The 26,062-nt window shown below is 45.1% G+C and overlaps 1 protein-coding gene and 1 long non-coding RNA gene across 5 annotated transcripts in view; one reads left to right on the forward strand and one right to left on the reverse strand.

Moving 5' to 3' along the window:
- The window catches only part of LOC105280445 (putative transcription factor SOX-15), a 39,775-nt gene extending 17,425 nt beyond the window's left edge, over positions 1 to 22,350 (reverse strand). For 2 of the 4 annotated variants that reach the window (XM_011341012.3, XM_026968144.1), the window contains exons 1-4: positions 21,600 to 22,348; positions 12,442 to 12,902; positions 2,027 to 2,213; positions 1,232 to 1,505 (exon numbers count right to left, since the gene is read on the reverse strand). In XM_011341012.3, coding sequence (XP_011339314.1) covers positions 1,232 to 1,505; positions 2,027 to 2,213; positions 12,442 to 12,614 — 634 coding nt within the window. In that variant the 5' untranslated portion in view covers positions 12,615 to 12,902; positions 21,600 to 22,348. Of the gene's footprint in view, positions 1 to 1,231; positions 1,506 to 2,026; positions 2,214 to 12,441; positions 12,903 to 21,599 lie in introns of all 4 variants that reach the window. The other 2 variants (XM_026968147.1, XM_026968149.1) reach the window with 2 other exon arrangements.
- Positions 22,351 to 22,609: 259 nt separating this feature from the next.
- Positions 22,610 to 25,855, forward strand: LOC105280444. The gene is made up of 2 exons (XR_894130.3): positions 22,610 to 24,949; positions 25,667 to 25,855. It is a non-coding gene; the product is annotated as an uncharacterized LOC105280444 (long non-coding RNA).
- Positions 25,856 to 26,062: the final 207 nt, after the last annotated feature.

Here is a 26,062-nt window from a genome sequence, read left to right on the forward strand (position 1 = left end):
ATAACGCGCGCGCACGAGCCGCTCGGCGCCGACGGATCGTTAGGTGCCGGTCGATGGATACTCGGTTTTCACGCGGGGGTAACGCGCCAGGCACAAGAAAGAGAGAAAGACAGAAGAAATCGCCCGTCTGTCGCGGAAGACGCGTTTTGGATTCTCGCGAAATTAGAGCGAGTCGCGATCGTTGTGCGCTCTCGACAGCAACGCTCTTGCGAACGCCCGTATCGTGCCGGTTGAGAAAGCGACGCTCACCGAGAACCGCCGACGATAACGCAGCGATCAAAGGCACATTTGACAAGAGAACTCGAGCGGCGCGATGCGATAGGAAACCGATTTCCCTATCTCGATCGTGCAAGTGGTCGGTGACACGAGCGAGAGGCCGCGAGTTGCATTTGCGGAGACCACTCGCGCACAGCCTCGGCCGTCGCGCGATTCGATGCAGCCCGATAAATAACCGCGTTAACGTCGCCGCTAACGTAACCTTTTTTTTCCTCGACCCGTGATTCGCCGAGCTCTCTCACCTTTCTCCTCGCCCCGTCGAACGTCCTTTCGCGGCTCTCTAATGTGTAATTAAATTAATTCCGTTCGCCGACCTGCAATTAATTTAATGATAACGCGCTGCGCCACGAGAAAGATTTTGCCTGCTTTCTTATTCCCATAATCAGTTTCCCGGCGGAAAAGCCTTTTCCCGCGAATTAACGCGGGAAAAGCCAACATTGTTCCCGTATATATTTCTAAAGGACAACTGTAATCTTACACCCCAATCTTTGCCGCGCGTCCGGGAGTAGAAAATTTTTCTACAGCAAGACGACCTCGATACCGTTTAATTACGTTTTGAAAGATACGAGATATGATTATTTAATAAACTGTATGTCTGATTCGTTTGAATGCAAGAGATTGAATATATTAGTGTTTCCATTAAATGTGTTGAATTTTTCTATAGACTCGCGAGCGATGAGAATTTATTCTTCTGCGAAGAAAATAGCATGTCTTCGGTATCCTGTTGAGAGGTCGGCGATTCGCCGAGTCTAGAGGGCTATTAAGACAATCACCGCATATAAATGAGAAAATTTGCAAAGAACCTATCAATATTCTTTCATTTGGTTCACGCGCCCTGTCACGCGTACGCGGCTCCACCTCGCTATTAGAAAATTATCTATGAATGCCGTCGCAGATAGCGTTGCGAGCTGCAAACTCTCGTAGCTTCGGGGGGAGATATTTCATGCGCACTTACCGAGCATCTTGCTGAGATCGGCATTGTGGAGATCGGGATTCTCGTCGGCCAATTTCTTGCGCTCGACCTTTGCCCAGACCATGAATGCGTTCATCGGACGACGTATCCGTTGCTCCTTGAGGCTCCTCTGGGCGCTGCCGCCGCCGGGATGGCACATCTTCACTCCCGCGGGAATCGGCGAGATGCCCTGCTGGTATTCCAACGACGGACCGGAAGCCAGCCAGGGCATGTCCTCCAACCGTTGCTGCGCCGGACCGCTCAGCATGCTCGGTATCTGGTTTCAGGAAACGGTGTCTCGTGAAACATTCTCGTGTACAATTTGTTACTGTGTGAGGAAGAAAGGGACATTGCGAGTATACGCAAATACCTCCGATATTTTCGCGCAAAGTTTAAGAAACATAATGCGATTGAAGAGAAGAAGAGTGTAGATTAAAATTTAAATCGAGACTTAATAATAAAAAATATCGAGACTTAATCTTGCTCGCACGCAAATAATAGATATTTGTTTATCGAATGCAGTTACGCATAAAACAAGCGCGAAATTAATGAACCGATCTCACGCGTGCCAATTTTGCTACTCCAGTTTCTGCGCCATTGTTCCGTGATGCAGTTTGACTTTATTTTCGTGCATTCATCTCCGTTCTTGTATACAAGCGGGTCGTCGCGGAACGACGCTGAACGTAGGTGTGTTTATAACACCAGCCCGACAATGTATATCCCGTCAATGAGAAGCGTGCGGATCTATCTCGAGAACGATGTCCCATACGCGGGTCCAAAACTGGGCAAAACGTGTACCGAGATGATTTGAGTATCGATGGGCATCGAGCTGTCGTTGCCGTCGATGCCGGAGTCGATGTCGTAGGCCCTCGACGTGGGAGTCGCGTAAAGCGAGGAATGAAGTGCCAAGAGCCCGGGGGAGCCGCCATAACCGCTCACTGGTGGTGGTGGTGTCACCTCACCCCTGTCATAATTATCCAGCATCCTGCAAAGTTGAAAAGACAAATGAGAAAATCGCTTATATATTCCGCAGCGGTTAATGCAAATTAATTCGCTCCGCAATTTTGCATCCGTGTTCACCACTCGGAACGTATCCACGCACTGAGAAAAATGATTTGATTGTATCAACAAGACGTATCTGATAGAATGCATTTTGGTTAAACTAACCAAGAATTTCTAGTTATCACGATAGGACTGGATATTTTATAACTAGAACGTTTGATAGACTGTACTATAAGAATTTGGTTAGTATTTTCCAGTTGGATCTATAAAACTTCTAGTTATATTACACTAGACATAAGAACAAACGAGGATGCAATCAGAATTCTGGTTAATCGCAGGGCACTCCAGCAGCATTCTATTGTTTCGTGTCGTGCGTGTTGATGCATGTTCGGGAAACGGATCGGCACGGCCGGCACGTTTTCCTCCTCTAGTGAAATGAAATTAGTTAGTGGAATGGCTGGTGAAGTGATGGCGGATGAAAAAACGTGTTCTCTTCTTATATTTTTGTATACAGGGTGTCCCGTAATAATCGCCTAACCTCTCGTATGCCAATAGAGCAGATCGAGATGAAGAGAAAAGTCCCATACGATTTTGCGATATTCGCAATAATAACCCTATACCTCGAGCGGCTCGGCACTCGCCTCCGCGCGTTCTGGATCGCTTGACTTTAATATGCAATATTTCGATTATTATTGCGAATATCGCAAAATGATGTGGGACTTTTCTGTTCATCTCGATCTGCTCTATTGGCATGCGAGAGGTTAGGCGATCATTACGGGACATCCTGTATAAATATCAACATGATATTTCATTTACAGCAATCCAAGAAAACTCACGGTAATGAAACAGAAAAACGTTTCTTTTCACTAAACAGTCATGTTAATTTAACTAAATACGTTTAGTATTATTATCAAGAAAATCTGGTAAATTTAACAGGAAGGAATTAATCATGCTCATCTGGTAATTCCTAAAGGAATTCTGATTCGTCCATTTTCCAACAGACAAACTGGTTGAACCTACCAGATTTCTAATTAATGCAACCAGATTTGTTTTCAGTGCGGTATTACCGCGATCTCCATGTGCATGGGATTCGATAGACACGTGCAGTCAGGCCGAGTGAAATGTCACAGCGGACACACCGGTATCCGAGACGCAGCAGCGCTCGATCCTTTAAATGCTTATTGATTATTGAACGGTAGAAAGCGCAGCGAGTGCGCAATCAAACGCGTAGGATTCTCCGAGGAATGCGCCGATAAGCGCGACCGAATCGCGCACCGATCGATCGGCCGATTCTTCGAGCAGCATTCTTCGACACGGAGATAGCTCCGATGATCGCGAGTAGCACCAGAGATCGATTCCGGATCACGAGGCTGCGCGATCGTAATTGACTTTAGCGTTCCTCTCTCTCTCTCTGTAAGATCTGGAAAGATAGTCGAGACTGACAGGTCGTATAGAGGATCGGAATGAAAACAAGCTGATCACAACAGTCGGAGTATTGGCCGTACAGCCTAAGACCTAGGCGTGTGAACCAGGGATCCCGGAGAGTTCGAGTTCAAATCTAAGGCAGTCTCCTAGTTATTTTTCGCCTCTTATAATTCAGAAGTGGGATAAAATCCGCTACCCCTCGAAGACAGTTGAGATTCATCCGCTACCCCTCGGAGAGGAGGGAGTTGAGAAGTAGCTGGCCGGTAGTGAAGCCTGAACGTGGAGATTGGGAAGGACTCAGAGGAGTGAACCAACATGGAGATTGGGAAGGACTCAGAGGAGTGAACCAACATGGAGGTTGGGAAGGACTCAGAGGAGTGAACTAACATGGAGATTGGGAAGGACTCAGAGGAGTGAACCAACATGGAGGTTGGGAGGGACTCAGAAGAGTGAACCAAAAATGGAGGTTGGGAGGGACTCAGAAGAGTGAACCAAAAATGGAAGTTGGGAGGGACTCAAATGGAGTGAACCGACGATTTGGAGACATTCGGGGACGAATGTAATGTCAGGCTGGCCGAGCTGTAAGATCTGGAAAGATAGTCGAGACTGACAGGTCGTATAGAGGATCGGAATGAAAACAAGCTGATCACAACAGTAGGAGTATTGGCCGTACAGCCTAAGACCTAGGCGTGTGAACCAGGGATCCCGGAGAGTTCGAGTTCAAATCTAAGGCAGTCTCCTAGTTATTTTTCGCCTCTTATAATTCAGAAGTGGGATAAAATCCGCTACCCCTCGAAGACAGTTGAGATTCATCCGCTACCCCTCGGAGAGGAGGGAGTTGAGAAGTAGCTGGCCGGTAGTGAAGCCTGAACGTGGAGATTGGGAAGGACTCAGAGGAGTGAACTAACATGGAGATTGGGAAGGACTCAGAGGAGTGAACCAACATGGAGATTGGGAAGGACTCAGAGGAGTGAACCAACATGGAGGTTGGGAAGGACTCAGAGGAGTGAACCAACATGGAGGTTGGGAGGGACTCAGAAGAGTGAACCAAAAATGGAGGTTGGGAGGGACTCAGAAGAGTGAACCAAAAATGGAGGTTGGGAGGGACTCAATTGGAGTGAACCGACGATTTGGAGACATTCGGGGACGAATGTAATGTCAGGCTGGCCGAGCTGTAAGATCTGGAAAGACAGTCGAGACTGACAGGTCGTATAGAGGATCGGAATGAAAACAAGTTGATCACAACAGTAGGAGTATTGGCCGTACAGCCTAAGACCTAGGCGTGTGAACCAGGGATCCCGGAGAGTTCGAGTTCAAATCTAAGGCAGTCTCCTAGTTATTTTTCGCCTCTTACACTCTCTCTCTGATTCTCGTCGGCGAGAGCGAGTGAAATCCCGTGTGGGTCGCTCTCGTGCCCGAGCCCGATTGATCTGTCAACCGTTCCGCTAGGAAAAGAGTTGATCGACATGAATGAACCATTCAAGGCCACTTAATGGAATTCCCACGATTGTCCTTAAGGCATTACGCGACCGTGCGTCGAGTTTAATAGTACGAACAGCTGTCCGTCGCGCGCGCGAAACCCATCTCGCCACACAACGACCGCAAGCGCGCGCACATACACAATGCTACATGCATACACACATGTGTGGAGATACGCACGCATGACGCGTACTTGGGCCGTCTTCTTCCGCCAGACATGCTGCACGTGGTCCTAGGTAAACCGCGACATATGTAACACACACGCGCGTTTACGATATTCGCGGCGTGTGCAGAAGTGCACGTGAGTGTTTCACATAATAGCCATTGTTTCATGCGATTCGCGGGATGCTGCGCATCGCACATCGGCGACAAAAACGTACCGGCATTTTCATCGACTGTACCCCGCGTCGGTCAAGCGCGTGTGCGCTTTTTGTCATCCCTTACAGTATTACCGAAGAGCTATGACTCGGGAGCGAGTTATGAACACAGCCATCAGTCAGTTGATGAGATCGACTTACTCTGATGTATCGATTGTTATTAAAAATTTGAATATATTAAGTAGATTACGGGAAAAGCTCTCTTTGACCAGTTTTTAAGAAATACTTAAACAGTTTTTCGATTTACGCATCAGTGAAAAAAAGGTTTTATAAAAATCCTCAAGAGCATGTCGACTGCGTCGGAATATCAAACTATTCCTCATCTTCGATCGGAGAAACTGTTTGAATTTATCAAAAATTGGTGCTGCAATCAAGCACAAATTCGAAATTAGGAGCCATTAAACTCGCGGTCAGGATTCCCCGGGTTTCTCGCCCGCGTCGGTGCAGCTGCACCACCCACGCGTATGATAGATACGCCACTGCCTTCAGCATTGTTTCTTTAATGATTCATGTGGGGTGATTGTACCAAGAGTAGAGGAAGCAGTCTCCAACCGCGAATGCAATGAGCCCGCGTCGTTTCGAAAATATTAATTCGCCAGGAGTCATCGTCGGACATTGATGCATCGGTGAGCACACGCGTTGAAGCCGCGTTCTTTGTCAAACTTTGCGCTCGCGATGACAAATTTTGCGACGCACAGCTGAGCTCCGCGACCGTAGCACAAGGTGATTTGCATCATTCAAGACTGATTCGCACAAAGAATCGCTTTCCAAATACCATCAATAATAACACAGAACAAAAGTAGTAATGAGATTCATGTCAGTCGCTTAATTAACGTAATATGTTATGCGCGATGCTCCATATTATTGTACATACAGTTACATCATTCGTGTGTAATGTTCATCGTCCGTAACGATACGCTTCTAACTAGTTACTCGTACACCCACAGAAAAGATTTCTGGACTTAATGCTATTACTCTTTAATCTATCATAAAATAAGATCGCTATAGCGACAATCATATTTATTATTGAAAAGAAGCATATTTTAATCTTGAGTAGAAAATTCTAAAATCTAGATTAAAATAATCTTGGTGCTATCTCATTAATTTTCTCAGAAGGATTTAGATAAAAATTTGCAGCAAGTTCAAAATATTCTTGATTTAAGAATATTGTGAGATCTAAAAGACATCTTATTCTATTCTCGTAAGAGAATTTGTAGAATCTGCACAAAACGGCCAATATTTATGTGTTGCAATCGAAAATCGGGAAAGTGTTTCTGTTATTTACAATAAATAAGTGCAATACTCTACAAGAAATATTAAAAGATATGGAAATGTCTTATCTCGAATCTTATTTCTCAAGTAAGTATATTGTATATACTTACTTACATTTCCATATCTTTTAATATTTCTTGTAGAGTATTGCACTTATTCATTGTAAATAACAGAAACACTTTCCCGATTTTCGATTGCAACACATAAATATTGGCCGTTTTATCGGAATAAAGGACGCAGAAGCGCCGAGTCGACGAGCGACTGTGAGAAAATGATGCGTCGACATCGACAAAGCCTACTATAAAGTGGCGCTAATATCAAATTATTCTACATAGAAGAATATATAAGCATAAATTTGTATATGTTACTCTTGCTCAAGACAGTAAGACAATCTTATTTAATTCGAGAGAGAAGAATAGAAATTACTGATTTAAATAAAAAATTGTTTTATTTTCATATTTTTTATACTTGTAATACGATTAAATTAGTCAAGAATATTTTTCGTCTTGTTATCAGAAATCCTTTCTGAGGGTGTACGCTACTAGTACTATCTACCAGCACTACTCACTAGCATAACACGATCACACGCACGATCTTCTGCTAATCTTCCGATGCACAGACTACTCCATCAACGCGAAAACCGGAAGCTCCCCTGTCGCGGAGGTGCTCCTTCGGAATACCAATCGGTCTAAAAACGATTCCGAGGGTTTCGACATCTACCGGCAAGAGTTCCGCAAAGAGTGTCAAGGAAAAGCGACAGTTATCCTTCTACACCGACGCGCCTTCCCCGTTACGAATAGTCCGCTGCCGGGCCACGACCTGCGAGCAGACACGCTACACACATGTAGAGTCGGCCGAGCAGGGAGACAAAGAACCCACCGGCGATCCTCTAAATCGGCATGTCCGTTGAGCCTCATGAATCTTCGTGACCCTCGTTCGCCAAGGAGGGAAATACCGAGGTGTCCTGCACGGTTCAGCACGCAGCAACCGGGGGCACCCGTTCGCTTCGTCGTCCTCCTCATCCTCCTCTTCGTCGTCCTCTTCGTCGCTGACACACTTGTGTCCCGAGTAAATTATTCCCTCAACCCGCCCGTTTCCTCATATCGGAGCGAAGAAGGGGGGGTTTCGAGTGAAGCGCGGAGAAAGCTCTCGAACTGACGTAGTTAGCGCATTTTATTCAAATAATCGCGTCGACCAAACACACACGCCCTTGCATCGGCCGACGACGCGGCGCGACGCGATGCGACTCAACCGCATAAAAGCGGTGAAATGCGCGCTCGTGCGCGCGATGCGATTGTACTTGCACGTTACGTAGTTGCGCCGTTGCACGTGGGTGAATCGATCTGTATTCAACATCGATACGCGCCGCGAGCGTAAACGAATTATACCCGAAAGGTGTGTCGCCGAGGAAAAAATTCGTCCGCGATACCGTTAATGTTACCGCAATATTAAAATTAATACTTAAGTTAACGACGTTGCATACGTGACTCGAGCAGGGAACCCACACAGACACGTACGTAATCGCCGACGAAACTTCGCGCGAATGAAAGAGAGATGCAAGCGCATGCGCGGGGACCGTAATTTTACAAGGCCCTGATTAAACTTTTAAATCGAACGCCCAATGCGCTTCGGTTGGTGAACGGAAGTGACGACCCCGGCCGCTCACCTCTGCACTACTAACGCTCCGGCGCGTTTCAGATTTAAGAACGAAGAAAGCGCATCCCCGAAACCTTTACGGGCTTAAGACCGCGGAACGGACGCCGCAAGTCGGTCCGTCGCTCTGTATCCTGTACGTGCTGTATCCCATCGTATACCTTCTCTGACCTCAGAGCAACGGCGGAGCCATTACGTACGACTTCCTGCGACCGAGTAAGGAAGAATCAAAGATTTCTACACAACCTCGGGAAGAGGTGTCCGCACGATACAGTCGGCGATACCGTCGAGCGGAAAAAGTTCCCAGGCTGATTTCTAGCGTAAAGCGGTTGCTCATAATCGTGGAATACCTTGCGGATTAGAGCTAATTGCGAAACTACGTCCGAGCGAACTCGACGCGCGAGGATTCAGACGAATTCTACGGACACACATGTCTCTAATATTTCGTTACAAGGAGAGTTTTGACAATCAATTGTTTGATGATAAATTCAAGTTAATTAATCAATATAATAAGATATTATTCGTTATCATACAAATATTGGATTGTACAAAAGTTCAGAAATTACCGCAAAGATGGCGAATAGTAGTGGAACGAACCGGTTGTGGTTGAATAAATATTTATACACATATTTATAACAAATGTCTTGGAATTTTACTAAAAATACGTTACCAATTTTTGTTACAACTTAATGGATAAAACACTTCATTCTAGAATCACCGCTGAATTATTTGAATGATTGATTTACATATTCGAATGATGTAACAAAGCACTCATCGAAACTAATATCCATTTGTTGAATCGAGATATTTAACCGTTTTAAATCTGTTAATCCGTGCGGTCATTGTTTTCAACGATGCAAATTTACGTGGCTGCAAATGAGTTTCGATTCATCGATAAGTCGCTATTGGCTTTACGTTTAACGCACTACAGATTTATGATCGTCCTAAAATCGTGACGAACAGCGCGCGCGTAACCCGCAAGCGTTAATTGCAAATCTGCGAATCGCAAACTGATCGTTCGATGCAATGCAATGGAGCGACGTTGGAGCAAACGTAAACAGCGTCATCGAAGTTTACTTATCGCAGCAATCTCCGTTACGTTTATAATAGTAGATATGATTCAGTTATCTGACAATTTTCCTCTTTGTATACGTGATAAATTAGAAAACAATGACAATGACATTTGAGATCAAATTAGCGTAATTTTTTCGTGATTTAAAAGAATGTTTTTTTAAATATTAATCTGCATAAGAAATTGCAATATCTCGACAAGTACGTTTCTACATGTCACGTGCGTATTTTGCACATTAAAATAACTATAATTAAGGTTAATTCGTAATTAACTGCCAGTCATTGCTTAATCGTCAAGTCACCAATCTGAGTCATATAATCGCAGAAATTACAAGGTCGTCAACAGCACACGAGGGGTCAAGCGCGACGTCACCGCTGCGTAATGATACGCCTCCGATTTCGTATTCAGACACGGCAAAAAGCTGAAAAACCCAGCTTGAAATTCGAACGGAAAGTCCAGCGCGCCGAGGTGTAAAATAGCAGCAATTTTCAAAGAGTCAGTAACATTATTTCCAATCACGATTACCGAGAAAAACCGAGGTGCACGTATCTACCGCCGGCGTAGTGTATCGTTCACGGAATTATTGACGTTTCAACGATATAATCGATGTTTGCAAATTGAGCCTGCTCAAGTAGGCTGGCGCAGCGATACATCGAGATATTAATTCTTATCGCGCGAGGGAGAACGAAAGCTACATAATTTGTGTGATTCGTTAAATTAGAATTTAACGATACGCAGCACACAGATACTCGGAACAACGCGATTGACACATTTAATTAAGGGGGGAGCCTGCTTTAGAACGTTGAAAATAAGGTATAATTTTACGAATTTTTTTTGGAGAAATTATACAGCGGATCATTATAAAACTTTTATGCATTTATTAGTACATGTTTAAAGATAAAAAAATTATTTTTTGATTTGAATATATCGTCTGTAGAGGTCGTCTTGGAGGCATCTTAGTGCAGCCGGCATTGTAAATTCGTGAGCATTCTCCTGCCTCCAAATTTCATCCAAATTGAAAAATTGAAATATTTTCTCGTTATTTATGAATTCTCATCGTCGATGAACCTTTAATATTCATAAAAACATTAAGTTAAACAATTATTTTTGCATGAAAAAGTTCAAAAACTTTGCCTAAAAATCGTACTTTTGTGTTCTAAGCTCCACCATTTTGGCACTTTTCAACTTTTTTCTTCTCTCTTTGGTTCATCGACGATGGGAATTCATAAATAACGAGAACATATTTCAATTTTTCAGTTTAGACGAAATTCGGAGGCAGGAGAATGCTCACCAATTTGCAATGCCGGCGACGCGGCTGCACTAAGATTTCTCCAGGACGACCTCTACAAGCGAATATTCAAATCAAAAAATAATTTTTTTATCTTTAAACATGTACTAATAAATGCATAAAAGTTTTATAATGATCCGCTGTATAGTTTCTCCAAAAACAATTCGTAAAATATACCTTATTTTCAGCGTTCTAAAGCAAGCTCCCCCCTTAATCTAATGTTCTTACAGCTAATATTGTTTTTTTTTTGGTCGAAATGAAACGAGATTAGCTTGATTTCTTCAATCTTTAGCTTGGGCTTTGAGCTTTAAAAATCTCGACAACTCTTACTTAATAAAGCTTGCGAGTAAGGAGTCAAAGATTTCGGATTCTCGTGTTCTTTGCCCAAGACTTGTGTAAGATTCGCCTGAATATCTGGCCGTACATGCGTGCGTAGGAAATAACGTGACATGATCCACGATCCGTGCGACGGCTGGAAGCAGCGAATGGAACCGGGCGGAACCATTTTAATGGAGCTGATTTTCGTCGTCAGCAAGCGCCGCGGTCGAAAAATCTGCGGTTCTGCCTGCCGCGAACTTTATGTGGAAGCGTTAACAAACAAACTTTCGATACGTTAATACCTTGATGTTTTACATTAATTTTCTTGACATTATCTAGAAAAGCAGCTCTTTCTCCTTTTCACACCTGTGACATTTTAGGCGCCCCCTATTGCGGCGAAACTTAACGGTATTACAGACACACAAGCAGGAAGCAACGAGTACTAAACATTTTCACAGCGTTTTACAAATATCGTTGTACGAAGACGCAAGCAAATAAGACTGCAGGCAAACGAGATAAGAAATAGCTGAAATTATACGATACGCTAGAAACGCATGCCGCGGCCGGCAGTGCGCATGCTATTTTCCCAACCACCTCTTTAACAGTCCCAAAGGGTCGGCTGAAAGAAAGAAAGGGAAAGAGAGACGGAGGAGGACAGAGAGAAGGAGCCACTTTTATCCCCTTTACCTTCGCGCACTACGGCATAATGATAGTGAAACATTGAATCTCGAGCGTAAACTGCAATTTAATGGATTTTCAACACACTAACATCTTGAGGACACGCGCGGGAGAAGGAGCAAGAAAATTTAGAAAGGAGGGAAACGACGAGGAGGCGCGCGCGCGTACGCGCGGCCGATCCCGACGAGGGTGAGAGAAACGCGTTCATCGCGTCTCACGTGTATCGCCCTCCTCGTCTCGCGCGGATCGGCGATAGCGATTGGCGATTATGTTAACCAAACACGCGCGGTATACGCCCCTGCAATTTGCCTGGGGATCATCTTCCCCTAATCGCCGCGCTAATAACAGGATTACCGGGGCCTGACCGCGCGGTCGTGTACTTATCCCTAATTCGCCGTATCGTTATTAATATATACTATACAAACGGGAACGGCGGAGGGGGAGGAGGAGGGCCCGGGCGGCTCGATAAGGCCCGATAAGGCCCGACGTGCGGGACTCGGCCACGCGCGCGATGCCCGAAATGCGGGGCCGCCCGCGAGTGCGCGGTGCGATTTGAAATCGCTCGCTCGCGAAGCGCCGAATTTATCGCGCGCGGCTCGCGAAATAAATATGGGAGCAGCGTGGAGAAGGAGAAGAAAAACGGACTTACGTGTAATGAGAGTAGGACGGGCTGGCTTGATCGATGTGCGCGGCGGTTGACAAGCCTTGCGCGATGGCAGCCGAGGGGTCCCTAGCTGGCGAGGAATTCTGCGCCGCTGCCGCCGGTATAGCGTGATGGTAACGCTGGCACATTTCGGCCAAGTTCCACCCATGGGCATCCATATATTAGCACTGCGTCGCTTTTCTTTGGCGTACCATCCATTTCACACGCGTTGATGCACTCTCTCTCTCTCTCTCTCTCTCTTGGTCCTCCCGTTTTTTCGTCCTTTCTTTGCGTCTTCTTTCCGTAACTCACTCGCGCTACGTATATCTACGCGTCTACGCGTGTAAGAACGGCACTCACGACGATGTGCATCGTCCCTGTCGGCGAGCAGTCCGAGTGGCGCGAAATCGTCCGTTTAACTCGCAACGCGATCCTCCGGCGTCTCCATGCGAGTGCGCGCGCGCCGCCTGTCAATCAGGAAAAGAAATGCATTTACTTGACTATTAACGACGCGTACGCATTTAGAGGTTCGATCGACACGCCTCGTTAAAAAAAGATTCCTCGCGACCCGCGTGCCGATAGCCATTATGAATTTAAGAGACAACGCAACGCGATTGTCTCAACGATAAAAGAAACGCATGTTAAAGTAGCCAAGCGTTGTGCCATGCAAACTAGTTCGATTCGACATACGTTACGTTAGTAAGTTAATTATCGTTTCCGCTCACCTGATCGCGATCGAACTTTATATTCGTGTCACTGCGATCAAATTATGGAATGCTCGCGAGCGACGTTTTTTGACTTTCAAATCGCGTGCTCAGCTCGGATACCTAACGAAACAACTAAATCTCGCTTTATACAATGCTCGCGATCTAAACCGCAGTTTCAGGCTGCGGTTAACGAAAGTGTCCATTTAATTTCTAATCGCAGACAAGTTAACGGGGGCTCGCATAATCGAAGGGCTCGAAATGTCGTGTCGGATAACGATCGGCATCCAGATTGGATGGATATCGATCGACCTCCATTCTCCGTGCTTCGGTGCTTAAGCGTTAATAAGCACCGTGTAAAGGTATCTACGAAATGACTGTAATCACCCGCTGGTGAATTATCAGCAGCAACGAAAATCGCCATCGAATTGCATTCTTTTCGCTCGTGGTTATAAACAAGAATTTCGGTGCGAACCAGGAAAAAGATCCGCAGCTGACATCATCCTCGTTGAGAATTATTCAATGTGCTTAGTCGCAGGGAGATGCCGCGATTAAAATGCAATCTCAAGCAGAATCCAGTGTTACTTGAACAACGTATCACTTCTGTTTGTATGCCAAAAGAAAATAGAAAAGAGAACAGAGTGATCGATAAGCGTGTAACGTTTCACGCTAGCGGGATCGTGATAATCCCATTACGCGACGGTTTCCGATCGCTTCATCGGTGATAATCGTTACGTGTAACAATAGGCCGAGTACTATACAGGGTGATTCGTATAAAGTGACCGATTTAATTATTAGTGAAATTTGAAGACATGAAAAAAGAGTTTATACCGATATGTTCAGTACAAAGGGGGACACCACATAACGGATACGATTATTTTATGAGTGGAGGCGTTGAGGACGTTTCAAAGTCAACTTCTTTTTTTTAATGGGATGCTGTATTTTTTATTTTATAGGATTACTATCCTATTTTAATATAAATTCAATGATACATTACATAAAAACATTCAAGGTCAATCAAGGCCAAAAATACATGATAAAATAAAATTCAAATGTATGATCTGTATATCCGTTTGTCGTTCGCTTTGGCTCTCAGTATGTCTAGGTCTATGTTTATGAGCTGTGTTTTCTTTGGAAACTGCTATCATAATGTTATTATTACGAAGATTGTAAGGACAAGTGATGCTTACAAACGTCGTGAGTGCCAAAGCGAACGCAGCCTTAGTATGAGATTAGTCGTAGCACTGAACGTAATGGCTAATTACAATAATTCACAAATTGTAGACATTTTGATAACTTTTGGTGAATGTGGAAAAAATGCAGCTGAAACTGCAAGAGTATTAAATGAACGATATCCAGATCGACATAGACATAGTGCCCGTTCAATATTACGGATTATATCACGAGCAAGACAATTCATCTGTGTCGTCGTGTTCAAGGTCAAAACTTTGAACATTTATTGTGAAGAACAGAAATACAGATCATACATTTGAATTTTATTTTATCATGTATTTTTGGCCTTGATTGACCTTGAATGTTTTTATGTAATGTATCATTGAATTTATATTAAAAAGGGCTACTATCCTATGAAATAAAAAATACAGCATCCCATTAAAAAAAAGAAGTTGACTTTGAAACGTCCTCAACGCCTCCACTCATAAAATAATCGTATCCGTTATATGGTGTCCCCCTTTGTACTGAACATATCGGTACAAACTCTTTTTTCATATGTCTTCAAATTTCACTAATAATTAAATCGGTCACTTTATACGAATCACCCTGTATACATGATACTTTAGTATTAAGCGAAATAGGCAAGTATATTCGAAGGAGATTCGCATAACTTGCAAATATCCAACGCTAACTAGCTCTCCGGCGCGGAAAGGACCACTGTCTTCCAATTCACCATTGATAAATTCGACTCGCCAGGGCAACACACGTACACATACACGGTGTGCGAGACCGCCGACAGAAATAACTTTGTTTTAATACCCTCGAGGGAATTAATCGTCGACTACTGGATTGGGACACCGTGTATCCGTGCCCGCTTAAGCGATCGGACGTTAATCACGCCGGCAACCGCAACCGATATCGTATAAAGCGACCAATCGCCAGTGAATTACCGGCGAGTTATCCGTGCTTGGACGGCCACGAACGGTAAAACGTCCGCGTTTCGCCTTTGCAATTAAGCGCAGAATGTTACGTACGAAACGTCTTAACACCGAAACCTATGAAACCCGATATCCGCGGGCTCATTACGCTCGCGCACGATTCTACCGCGGCGACCGACTCCGGCGGTTACCGCGCCACCCAATACACGTAATCGGAGACTTTTCGGGGTATCGGCCGCGTTCAAAGATTCGTAACTTATCGCCGTTAATTGGAGATACGGAATCGGAGGTGCGCGCGCGAAGTTGCGATCCACGTGACGGAGAAAAAAAAAGAGACGATCGCGAGTGCTCGTGTGCACGGTGCTTCGGTTTTCGTTCGTAGCGCGAAACTACGACGCATCGTACGTACACTGAAAAAAAAATCTGGTTGCATTAATTAGAAATCTGGTAGGTTCAACCAGTTTGTCTGTTGGAAAATGGACGAATCAGAATTCCTTTAGGAATTACCAGATGAGCATGATTAATTCCTTCCTGTTAAATTTACCAGATTTTCTTGATAATAATACTAAACGTATTTAGTTAAATTAACATGACTGTTTAGTGAAAAGAAACGTTTTTCTGTTTCATTACCGTGAGTTTTCTTGGATTGCTGTAAATGAAATATCATGTTGATATTTATACAGGATGTCCCGTAATGATCGCCTAACCTCTCGCATGCCAATAGAGCAGATCGAGATGAACAGAAAAGTCCCACATCATTTTGCGATATTCGCAATAATAATCGAAATATTGCATATTAAAGTCAAGCGATCCAGAACGCGCGGAGGCGAGTGCCGAGCCGCTCGAGGTATAGGGTTATTATTGCGAATATCGCAAAATCGTATGGGACTTTTCTCTTCATCTCGATCTGCTCTATTGGCATACGAGAGGTTAGGCGATTATTACGGGACACCCTGTATACAAAAATATAAGAAGAGAACACGTTTTTTCATCCGCCATCACTTCACCAGCCATTCCACTAACTAATTTCATTTCACTAGAGGAGGAAAACGTGCCGGCCGTGCCGATCCGTTTCCCGAACATGCATCAACACGCACGACACGCAACAATAGAATGCTGCTGGAGTGCCCTGCGATTAACCAGAATTCTGATTGCATCCTCGTTTGTTCTTATGTCTAGTGTAATATAACTAGAAGTTTTATAGATCCAACTGGAAAATACTAACCAAATTCTTATAGTACAGTCTATCAAACGTTCTAGTTATAAAATATCCAGTCCTATCGTGATAACTAGAAATTCTTGGTTAGTTTAACCAAAATGCATTCTATCAGATACGTCTTGTTGATACAATCAAATCATTTTTCTCAGTGTAGTAGTTCCCGTAGCAGTATATAGCAGTATGAAACCGTGCACCGTTAAAAATTGTGCGTCCATATGTTAAAATTTTCTTGTGTTGCCATGTTTTGATTACTACTTCAATGTAAAATTAACATGCAACTGATATGTTATTATTTTTATAACAATTTTATATGTTGCATTAATGTTAACTTCATAACTTAACATTTTGTGTATGTCTCTTAGAAATGGAATATTATTTGAAATGCTTTTAACACAATAATTTTAAACAATCAACATGTCACAAAGTCAGTTTAACATTCTAAAAGAAGTTAAAGTAAATCTTCAAATAATCATGAACTTTGACATATAAAATAATCAAATTTACTAAAATTAACTGTTTCTATCAAAAATAATTGAAGTTGAAATAATTACTATCATGTGTAATATAACATAAAAAGTAAATGTTCATATTGTATGAACGAAAATGTTCTATCAACTTTTCTGATGAGTTATTGTAACTTCTCTTCCATGTAGTTTTCAATTACTTTGTATGTTATTTTTACATCACACTTAAAGTTACAATAACAAAAATAAATGTAAAATATTGTGTTAATTACTTAACATTTCTAGTTTGTCAAGAAGTAACATATGACGAATGAGTTACTTTAACTTAAAATTTAGAGTGGACTTTCTGGGACATGCAAAAAATGTTAAAACTAACATTTTATTTTTTACCGTGTGATAACGCTCGCAGAGCAAATTGAACGGCACGATGTGCCGCGCGTTCGCCGACGGGGATCTACATGCGAATGCGGCCAATATGCGCGACGAAATCATAAAGTCGCGCGATGATGCGACGTGTACGCGTCGCGCAGCGTGCATGTGCTTACGGAGGTCTCAATCCGCACGTCATACACGCGCGCACACACCTACGTACACACATGCGAGACGCGTAACGCAATAATAATCATAATGGCAGATCGATGCGAACGATGTGCGTTGCATCGGCTGGCCGCGCGTCGCACCGGGATGCCGATGCTGAAAGGAGGAACGCGCCGGCGTCGGGGTACTACGTCGCTTTTAAAAATCGTTAGATTATTAGCTTCTACGCCGCCCGGTTTCGTCTCCGCGATACGCATCTGCGAATTGCACAGAGTCGCATGCGCGAGGAAAGCGCGCGGCACGCGCAACGCGACCGACGGACGTGGAGCTGGTAAGCAGCGCGCGATTATACCGCGAGGATTGTCCGGGATGTACGCGGATATCTCGAGATAAATCGACGACGTATAAATCAATATTACGGCGTCACTTTCTAATGTCGCGTCCCCCTACGAGCGGTCGGCATTTTGCGCGATCCGAAGAGGCGGCAGTCTTGCGACTCGTCCGCAACGAAGCTCCTGCGTTCGTTAGCATTGGAAATTGCGCACAATACGCGCGCAACGCGTGTTCGATTCAAACTGTCGACTCGGCTTATTAATTGCAACAACGTTCCCAAATCTCGAAATTTTCTAGGGCAAACTCTTGTCAGAATCGCACGCAAAATGCCTGAACGCGGCAAAAAGCGAAGATCGCGAGTTGTACCGAATCGCATGCACGATGCATCACGACACATCGCAACGCGAACGAGGCTGTCGCGAGCAAGTTGGAAGAAGCTTATCGGATAAGCGCAGTTTTCTTTCTGACGGGGATCTGTTTAAGCAAGCCCGTCAGAAGTAATGATACACTATTATATAGTGTATTTCGATAAATCGCCATGGATGGAGAACGCGACAAGACTTTTGCGCGCGTTACCAAAATTGGTATTTCTTCTGCTTAAGGGGATGCTGGAGCTGCTAGTGAACTTCTTCGCGATGGTGCTGCCATCGCACAATATTTGCACAATAAAATGCTTTTTACAACAATTTGGCAATTTGTACGCACAAAATCGCTGTTGAGCGGTGTTTGGACACGATTAAGGAATATGAGGATGCTTTCCGAAGCGACTTTAGAAGCGTCATAAAAGAGAATTCTGTGTTCTCCTGTATTCTAACCTCTAATCTTAAAGGAAAACACAGAATTCTTTTTTATGACGCTTCTAAAGTCACTTCGAAAAGCATCCTCATATTCCTTAATTGTGTCCAAACACCGCTCAACAGCGATTTTGTGCGTACAAATTGCCAAATTTTTGTAAAAAGCATTTTATTGTGCAAATATTGTGCGATGGCAGCACCATCGCGAAGAAGTTCACTAGCAGCTCCAGCATCCCCTTAAGATACTTTCTAGAGTAGAGATTTCGCTCGTCTCCGTCAAACCATAATTGTTGAATTTCTGCAATATATCAATCGGGCATGAGGATGCTTTCCGAAGCGACTTTAGAAGCGTCATAAAAGAGAATTCTGTGTTCTCCTGTATTCTAACCTCTAATCCTAAAGGAAAACACAGAATTCTTTTTTATGACGCTTCTAAAGTCACTTCGAAAAGCATCCTCATGTTCCTTAATTGTGTCCACACACCGCTCAACAGCGATTTTGTGCGTACAAATTGCCAAATTTTTGTAAAAAGCATTTTATTGTGCAAATATTGTGCGATGGCAGCACCATCGCGAAGAAGTTCACTAGCAGCTCCAGCATCCCCTTAAGATACTTTCTAGAGTAGAGATTTCGCTCGTCTCCGTCAAACCATAATTGTTGAATTTCTGCAATATATCAATCGGACATGAGGATGCTTTCCGAAGTGACTTTAGAAGCGTCATAAAAGAGAATTCTGTGTTCTCCTGTATTCTAACCTCTAATCTTAAAGGAAAACACAGAATTCTTTTTTATGACGCTTCTAAAGTCACTTCGAAAAGCATCCTCATATTCCTTAATTGTGTCCAAACACCGCTCAACAGCGATTTTGTGCGTACAAATTGCCAAATTTTTGTAAAAAGCATTTTATTGTGCAAATATTGTGCGATGGCAGCACCATCGCGAAGAAGTTCACTAGCAGCTCCAGCATCCCCTTAAGATACTTTCTAGAGTAGAGATTTCGCTCGTCTCCGTCAAACCATAATTGTTGAATTTCTGCAATATATCAATCGGGCATGAGGATGCTTTCCGAAGCGACTTTAGAAGCGTCATAAAAGAGAATTCTGTGTTCTCCTGTATTCTAACCTCTAATCTTAAAGGAAAACACAGAATTCTTTTTTATGACGCTTCTAAAGTCACTTCGAAAAGCATCCTCATGTTCCTTAATTGTGTCCACACACCGCTCAACAGCGATTTTGTGCGTACAAATTGCCAACTTTTTGTAAAAAGTATTTTATTGTGCAAATATTGTGCGATGGCAGCACCATCGCGAAGAAGTTCACTAGCAGCTCCAGCATCCCCTTAAGATACTTTCTAGAGTAGAGATTTCGCTCGTCTCCGTCAAACCATAATTGTTGAATTTCTGCAATATATCAATCGGGCATGAGGATGCTTTCCGAAGCGACTTTAGAAGCGTCATAAAAGAGAATTCTGTGTTCTCCTGTATTCTAACCTCTAATCCTAAAGGAAAACACAGAATTCTTTTTTATGACGCTTCTAAAGTCACTTCGAAAAGCATCCTCATGTTCCTTAATTGTGTCCACACACCGCTCAACAGCGATTTTGTGCGTACAAATTGCCAAATTTTTGTAAAAAGCATTTTATTGTGCAAATATTGTGCGATGGCAGCACCATCGCGAAGAAGTTCACTAGCAGCTCCAGCATCCCCTTAAGATACTTTCTAGAGTAGAGATTTCGCTCGTCTCCGTCAAACCATAATTGTTGAATTTCTGCAATATATCAATCGGGCATGAGGATGCTTTCCGAAGCGACTTTAGAAGCGTCATAAAAGAGAATTCTGTGTTCTCCTGTATTCTAACCTCTAATCTTAAAGGAAAACACAGAATTCTTTTTTATGACGCTTCTAAAGTCACTTCGAAAAGCATCCTCATGTTCCTTAATTGTGTCCACACACCGCTCAACAGCGATTTTGTGCGTACAAATTGCCAAATTTTTGTAAAAAGCATTTTATTGTGCAAATATTGTGCGATGGCAGCACCATCGCGAAGAAGTTCACTAGCAGCTCCAGCATCCCCTTAAGATACTTTCTAGAGTAGAGATTTCCGCTCGTCTCCGTCAAACCATAATTGTTGAATTTCTGCAATATATCAATCGGGCAAAAGAAAATATTACTCGCATAATCGAGAAGAGCGAGGTGCCTCTGCACTCTTTACTCTCGTAGTAAAGCGGTACCATGCACAATTCCATTGGAAATTTTCAAGAGTCATTGTACGATTGCAAGAACGACCTGCTGATGGTTTTGTCATCGACATCGATCGCTCCATCGACAGCGACGATTTTCGAGTCAATCGTAAATGGCAATCCGATCGAAGGGAGATTATTTCTCGCGGAAGGTGCACGGGCACGCTGATTCGCGGTCTAAACTGAACGTTAACGAAGGTTTCACCATGGATTTTTCAGAAAATCGCCCGCGCTGGCTCCGCGCGCGCGCGCGTTCTCTCTCTCCCTCTCTCCCCCTTCTTTCCTCGTCTGCTCGAGACCCGTCTTCCTCTCTTTCTCTCTCGTTTACGCCCACGCGCGCGCGGCCAACCACGGAACCGGCCGGCGGGTAAGAGAGAGTGTATTTCTCGCTTATTATCCTTTCCTTCGATTTTCTACCGAAGGGAAAAGAATACGCCGAGGAAGGTGCCGTCTACGTATATTACGTGTGTACGCATACCCGCGCGTACATACGTGCGTGTGCGTGTACGCGGTGGGTATCGTCGGTATCCGTGACGCGTGACTCACCCGCACACGCGGTCCGATGTACACGCCGGAGATTTACAGCTCATTACCGATTTCATACCCGGCGTCACGATCGATCCGCCGCGCCGCGCCAAGCCGAGCCGAGACGAGACGATCGAGCGGAGGAGCCGCGTGCCGTGCCGATACGTGACACCGCTCGACGCGTGCGCACGCTCGTGGAAAACGCGCGCTCGCGCCGAATGAATTTTCTCTCTTGTTACCTTCGTCCTGCTGCCACACCTGGGTTGCTCCACGATGCGTACGCGCGGTGCGGTGCACGTTCCCGGAACGACTCCTCGAAGCCGGGAACGCTGGACCGAGTCGCGGGCGCGCTCGATCGCGCGCGGGTTTTACCGATCGCCGAGCGGAGGTGTCGCCGTCGATCAAACGCGCGAGAGGTATGACGATCGCTCTTGCGAGCGGTCACATCACGAACACCAAAAATAACGTCTCGATGACGACGACGATGACGATGACTTCGCTACGAGCACCGAAATGTCGCTGTCAATACACCAGGGCGAGACCGCGCGTGCGTGATCCGTCGAGCGTCGCGGCCCGCGGAAACGTCAAACGATGAGGATGTTGAGCCTTGCGGCGGCAGCAGCGACGACGACGACGGAGACGGCAGCGGCGGCCGTCGCTCGCGTGGGAGCGTGACATAACACCGCGGCGTCCGCTCCCGCCCGCGCGGCGCGTGCCGCTCGCTCGCGGAATCCCTGCGGAGCGTCCGCCGTCTATCTCGCCGCTCCGAGCCAATCCGCCTCTCGCGCTTACTTCGATCCCGATCACCGCGCGCGATCGGTCCTCCCGATCGTCGGCGGATCGCGCCGTTCCTCGCGCGCCCGCGCGGGTACGCGTGCGTATTACGCGCAGCGGTGCGTGCGTGCCGTGTCGTCTCGGCCGCGCGCGACAGCAGCCCGCCTGCCTGCTTGCCTCTGCGCGTTCCGTACTGCGCGACTCGAGCCGAGCGCGGCGAACTGAAGTCGGGCCGCCGAGGTGAGCGGAGGTGACTTGCTACTCGGGCCGCGCCGGGGCCCGGCGCGGCGCGGCGCGGCGAACCACCACGAGCATCGCGGCCAGTGGCGGCGGCGGCGGCGGCGTTGCGGCCGGTCGAGCGTGCAAGGAGGAAGCCGAGCGCTGTGCGCGCGCGTATACACACCTCCGTATGCGCGTGTACGTACACGCTGCGCGTCGCCGTATGTACGAGCGCGCACGGGTGTACCTGGCGGGAGAAGGTGCCCCGCGCGGGCGAGCGAGCGGGTGCCCCCCTCGAGGCAGCGCAGCGAGCGCAGCCTCGCGGATCCGCCCGTGCATAGGCGGCGTGCATCTTCCCCGCGCCATCGCGCGAAAGTTCCGCGCGGTGGGACGAAAAACGGTTTGAAAGTTATACGCGGAAAAAAATGGAAGCTGCGGAGGCGTATTTAAACGAAGTAGGCGGCGCCTCCGGCGACGAATTTCGGAGGCATCCTTTTTAGCGAGCCGCCAAGGAGAAACGCGTCTAAATGACTCGTTGATAATCTGGGAGAAATAAATCGGACACGAAGTAAATGGAAAATGCCTAGTGACTGATGACTTTTTTATTTATACGTTCATACTGAAAATTGCATTTGTATTTGATCGTCTGAAAGGCAATTCGAGCCACCTCGGTCGGACGGTGAATAATTTCGCGCGCGTAACGTAAAGTGCATGATCTATTGCGCGTTTCGACAGTCAGTCCCGTGGAACTGAAAGTATCCAGATACCAAATGTCATCGGGATATGAGATATTACAGGGAACACGGCAGCCGTTCGCACGCGGGAAGCACCGAGCGCGGCGCGCGGAATGCGAGGCGCGGATTCTTGACTTCGCTTTTTAAATTTTCGTGCGGGCTCACAATGCCGCGCGGTTACGTAATTGAAAAGCGTAGGAAGCACGCGGATCGATTAGCACACGAGAGGAGAAAGGTTGCGACCATACGGATATCGGCGGTGGCTCTATGCGAATTGCGCGCGCGCGCGCGCGCGCGCTGAGCGGAGTCGCGCGGCGAGACCACGTGGGTGTCATCACACGCGCGTGAAAAAAAACCCCCCGAGAGATTATAGACACGCGCTGTACTCTCTCTCTAACGCCTAGAGCAGTGATTCTCAAAGGGCGCGTCTTGCGAACCTCGACGTCGCAGCGTCGCGAAACGGTCCGCGTTTAGTCCCTCGTGGACGCAAACCCTCGTCGCGCGGCGGGAAGGACAGGCACGACGTCCGCGAGGTATCCCGCGAAATAATCCGCGCCTTCGGTTCGGGTGCACCGCGACTCTCCTCGCAGCGGACGATAGTGCGCCGCGAGCGAAAAAAGTTTGAGAACCGTCGGCCTAAAGTGCAGGGGAGTGTAGGCACACCGCAATATCGCCAAGGGACGGTGCATAAAGGATCCCGATAGCAATGACTATAAATTCGCTCTAAGCGCGGGTCTAAATATAAACTACAACGTACGAGCGGCTCCATGTTCCTCCCTAAGCATAAAAATCGCATATTTATCCGATTATTATTGGTATCGCGCGGTCGCGATCATACGCTTTATATTCCGTCCGATCTTGCGTCAACACAGCGCACCTGTCTCGCTTTAACGCTTCGTTAACGCCGGACGCTTCGTTGCGTCGAACTTCATCCCGCGAAAAGTAAGCACGTAAAGAGAATCCGTTAATTATTCGGTGCGCGTAAAATCATGCATCGCAGATTAACATAAACATACGAGGTTTTTTCAAGCACATCGCTTTCGCGCATAAACGATCGCTTTTTCGCAACGAGTTACATAAATTTGACTAAAAACGAGACACGCGGCGTAATAATTAACGGCGTGTGTAATGCAGACTCGAAAAAAAAAAAAAAAAACGATTAAGCCGAAAATGCGCAGTTCGCGTAGAAATGCACTCGCGTAAAACTTGGAACACGTGCGTGTGTGAGTTTGCCTGGCGTAGCGGCCGATACGCTATAGTGAATGTAAAACCGAGCGTAAAAACTGAATATTTAAAAGATTATAAACCAAGCCGAGGGAGGATGCGGGGAGCAGTACCGCGCTAACTCGCTCAACCTGCATACTGGCTGCCCTTTCGATAATACGATTGATCGCAATCTCGATGACGTGGCTATCTCGTGCTATGATGCAGTTGTAAACGCGAAAACACTTTTGTAAAAAGTTCCTTGCATTAATTTCTCATGCGAATAACTTGGTAAACAAGCGGGCAATTTGTATTTCGATTCGAGGAGTGCGATGTTACACGTACGTACGAATGTTTTATGGATTATGATGGCAGGAGAGGAGATCATTCTTCCTGAGAATATAAAATAAGTTCTGCACGAGTGAACAAAAATTATTTTATATTTTCCATTCGTTTACCGCGGGATGCTTTCGCCTTTGGAACCACTTTTCCGGTGTTGTACACCAGTATCCTATTTTATTTTATTCTTTTTTAAAGAATACATAAAAATGAGGAAGCAACAATAAGCAGAAGAAAGCGACACGTCTGAAGAACCGTAAACCGTAAAGCAAACAGTGAAAAACATTATGCTCAGACAGCCGTCACTCACCTGAACGTTGGTATGTATATGAAACGATATAAGTGCATTGTGCTCGTTAATGCGCTGGCAAGCGCGTAATGCTTGCGTATGCGCATAAATATTTATGCTATTCGGCTGAACAATCCCTAAAACGAAATGAAGCCTCTATAACCACGACGGAAACGGTCGTGTATTATCATTGATATTCCGCGTTGCTTCTTATTTATCGATTCTGAGATGGCGGATATCGTCTTTTTAGTGCAAACTATTCGCTTCAATTAATTCGCCAAGAGAATAACTAAAAAAAATAAAGAAGAGTTATTTTCGCGAATTAATTCGCGCTCCATATTAGCGAAATTAGTTTTTTGTTATCTCGCTGATATTCCGAATTATTATTATATTTATTAATCTAACAAATGGATCTCGGATTTGGACGAGATTGCAACTAGTTCGCACAATGCATGACGGTCTCGCACAAAGATGACTGATTTTTCTGCAATTGTTACGATTTTAAAAATAATGAAAGCAAAAGATGTATGCAACAGATATCGCTCGACGATTATAAATGTAAATAGCTGGCATATGTTTGGCCAACCTTCGCCTAAGATTAAATATCCTACATTATTCCCGAAGTGAAAAATAAAGATTGAAAAGTACATTCTATGAATACCAAACTTTAGTAACGTGTTTTGACCTATGAATCACCCTCCTGACACCGCAAAATATTACATTAATAACCTGACTACCCATCTTTCAGATTTAAATCCGTTTCATACAACATTGTCAACTAAACGTATCTGTCTCATTGTGTTGAGTGACGTCCATGACAAGTTTGAATTTCGAGAAATCAATAGAACACACACATACATGGCAGTATCTTTAATAGTAAACCAAAAAGAGTCGAGAAAAAAGAAACTTATTGTATTTTAGAAAGAATCCCTAAAAATAAGAGAAAATATATGCAACAGAGATACAGTACGATTAAATAAAAATATTAAACACATAAAAGTCATGAACCGAAAGAAGTGATACAAAAATTAAAAGACGGTCTAGCGAGAAATAGAGTAAAGGAGACGAAATTCTCTAGCGAGAATTCTCTAAAATAGGAAGAGAAACAAACCTAGTACACAAGGAAAAAGGAATATTAAAACGA

Source organism: Ooceraea biroi, chromosome 1, assembly GCF_003672135.1.
Source record: "Ooceraea biroi isolate clonal line C1 chromosome 1, Obir_v5.4, whole genome shotgun sequence".
Lineage (NCBI taxonomy): Eukaryota > Metazoa > Arthropoda > Insecta > Hymenoptera > Formicidae > Ooceraea > Ooceraea biroi.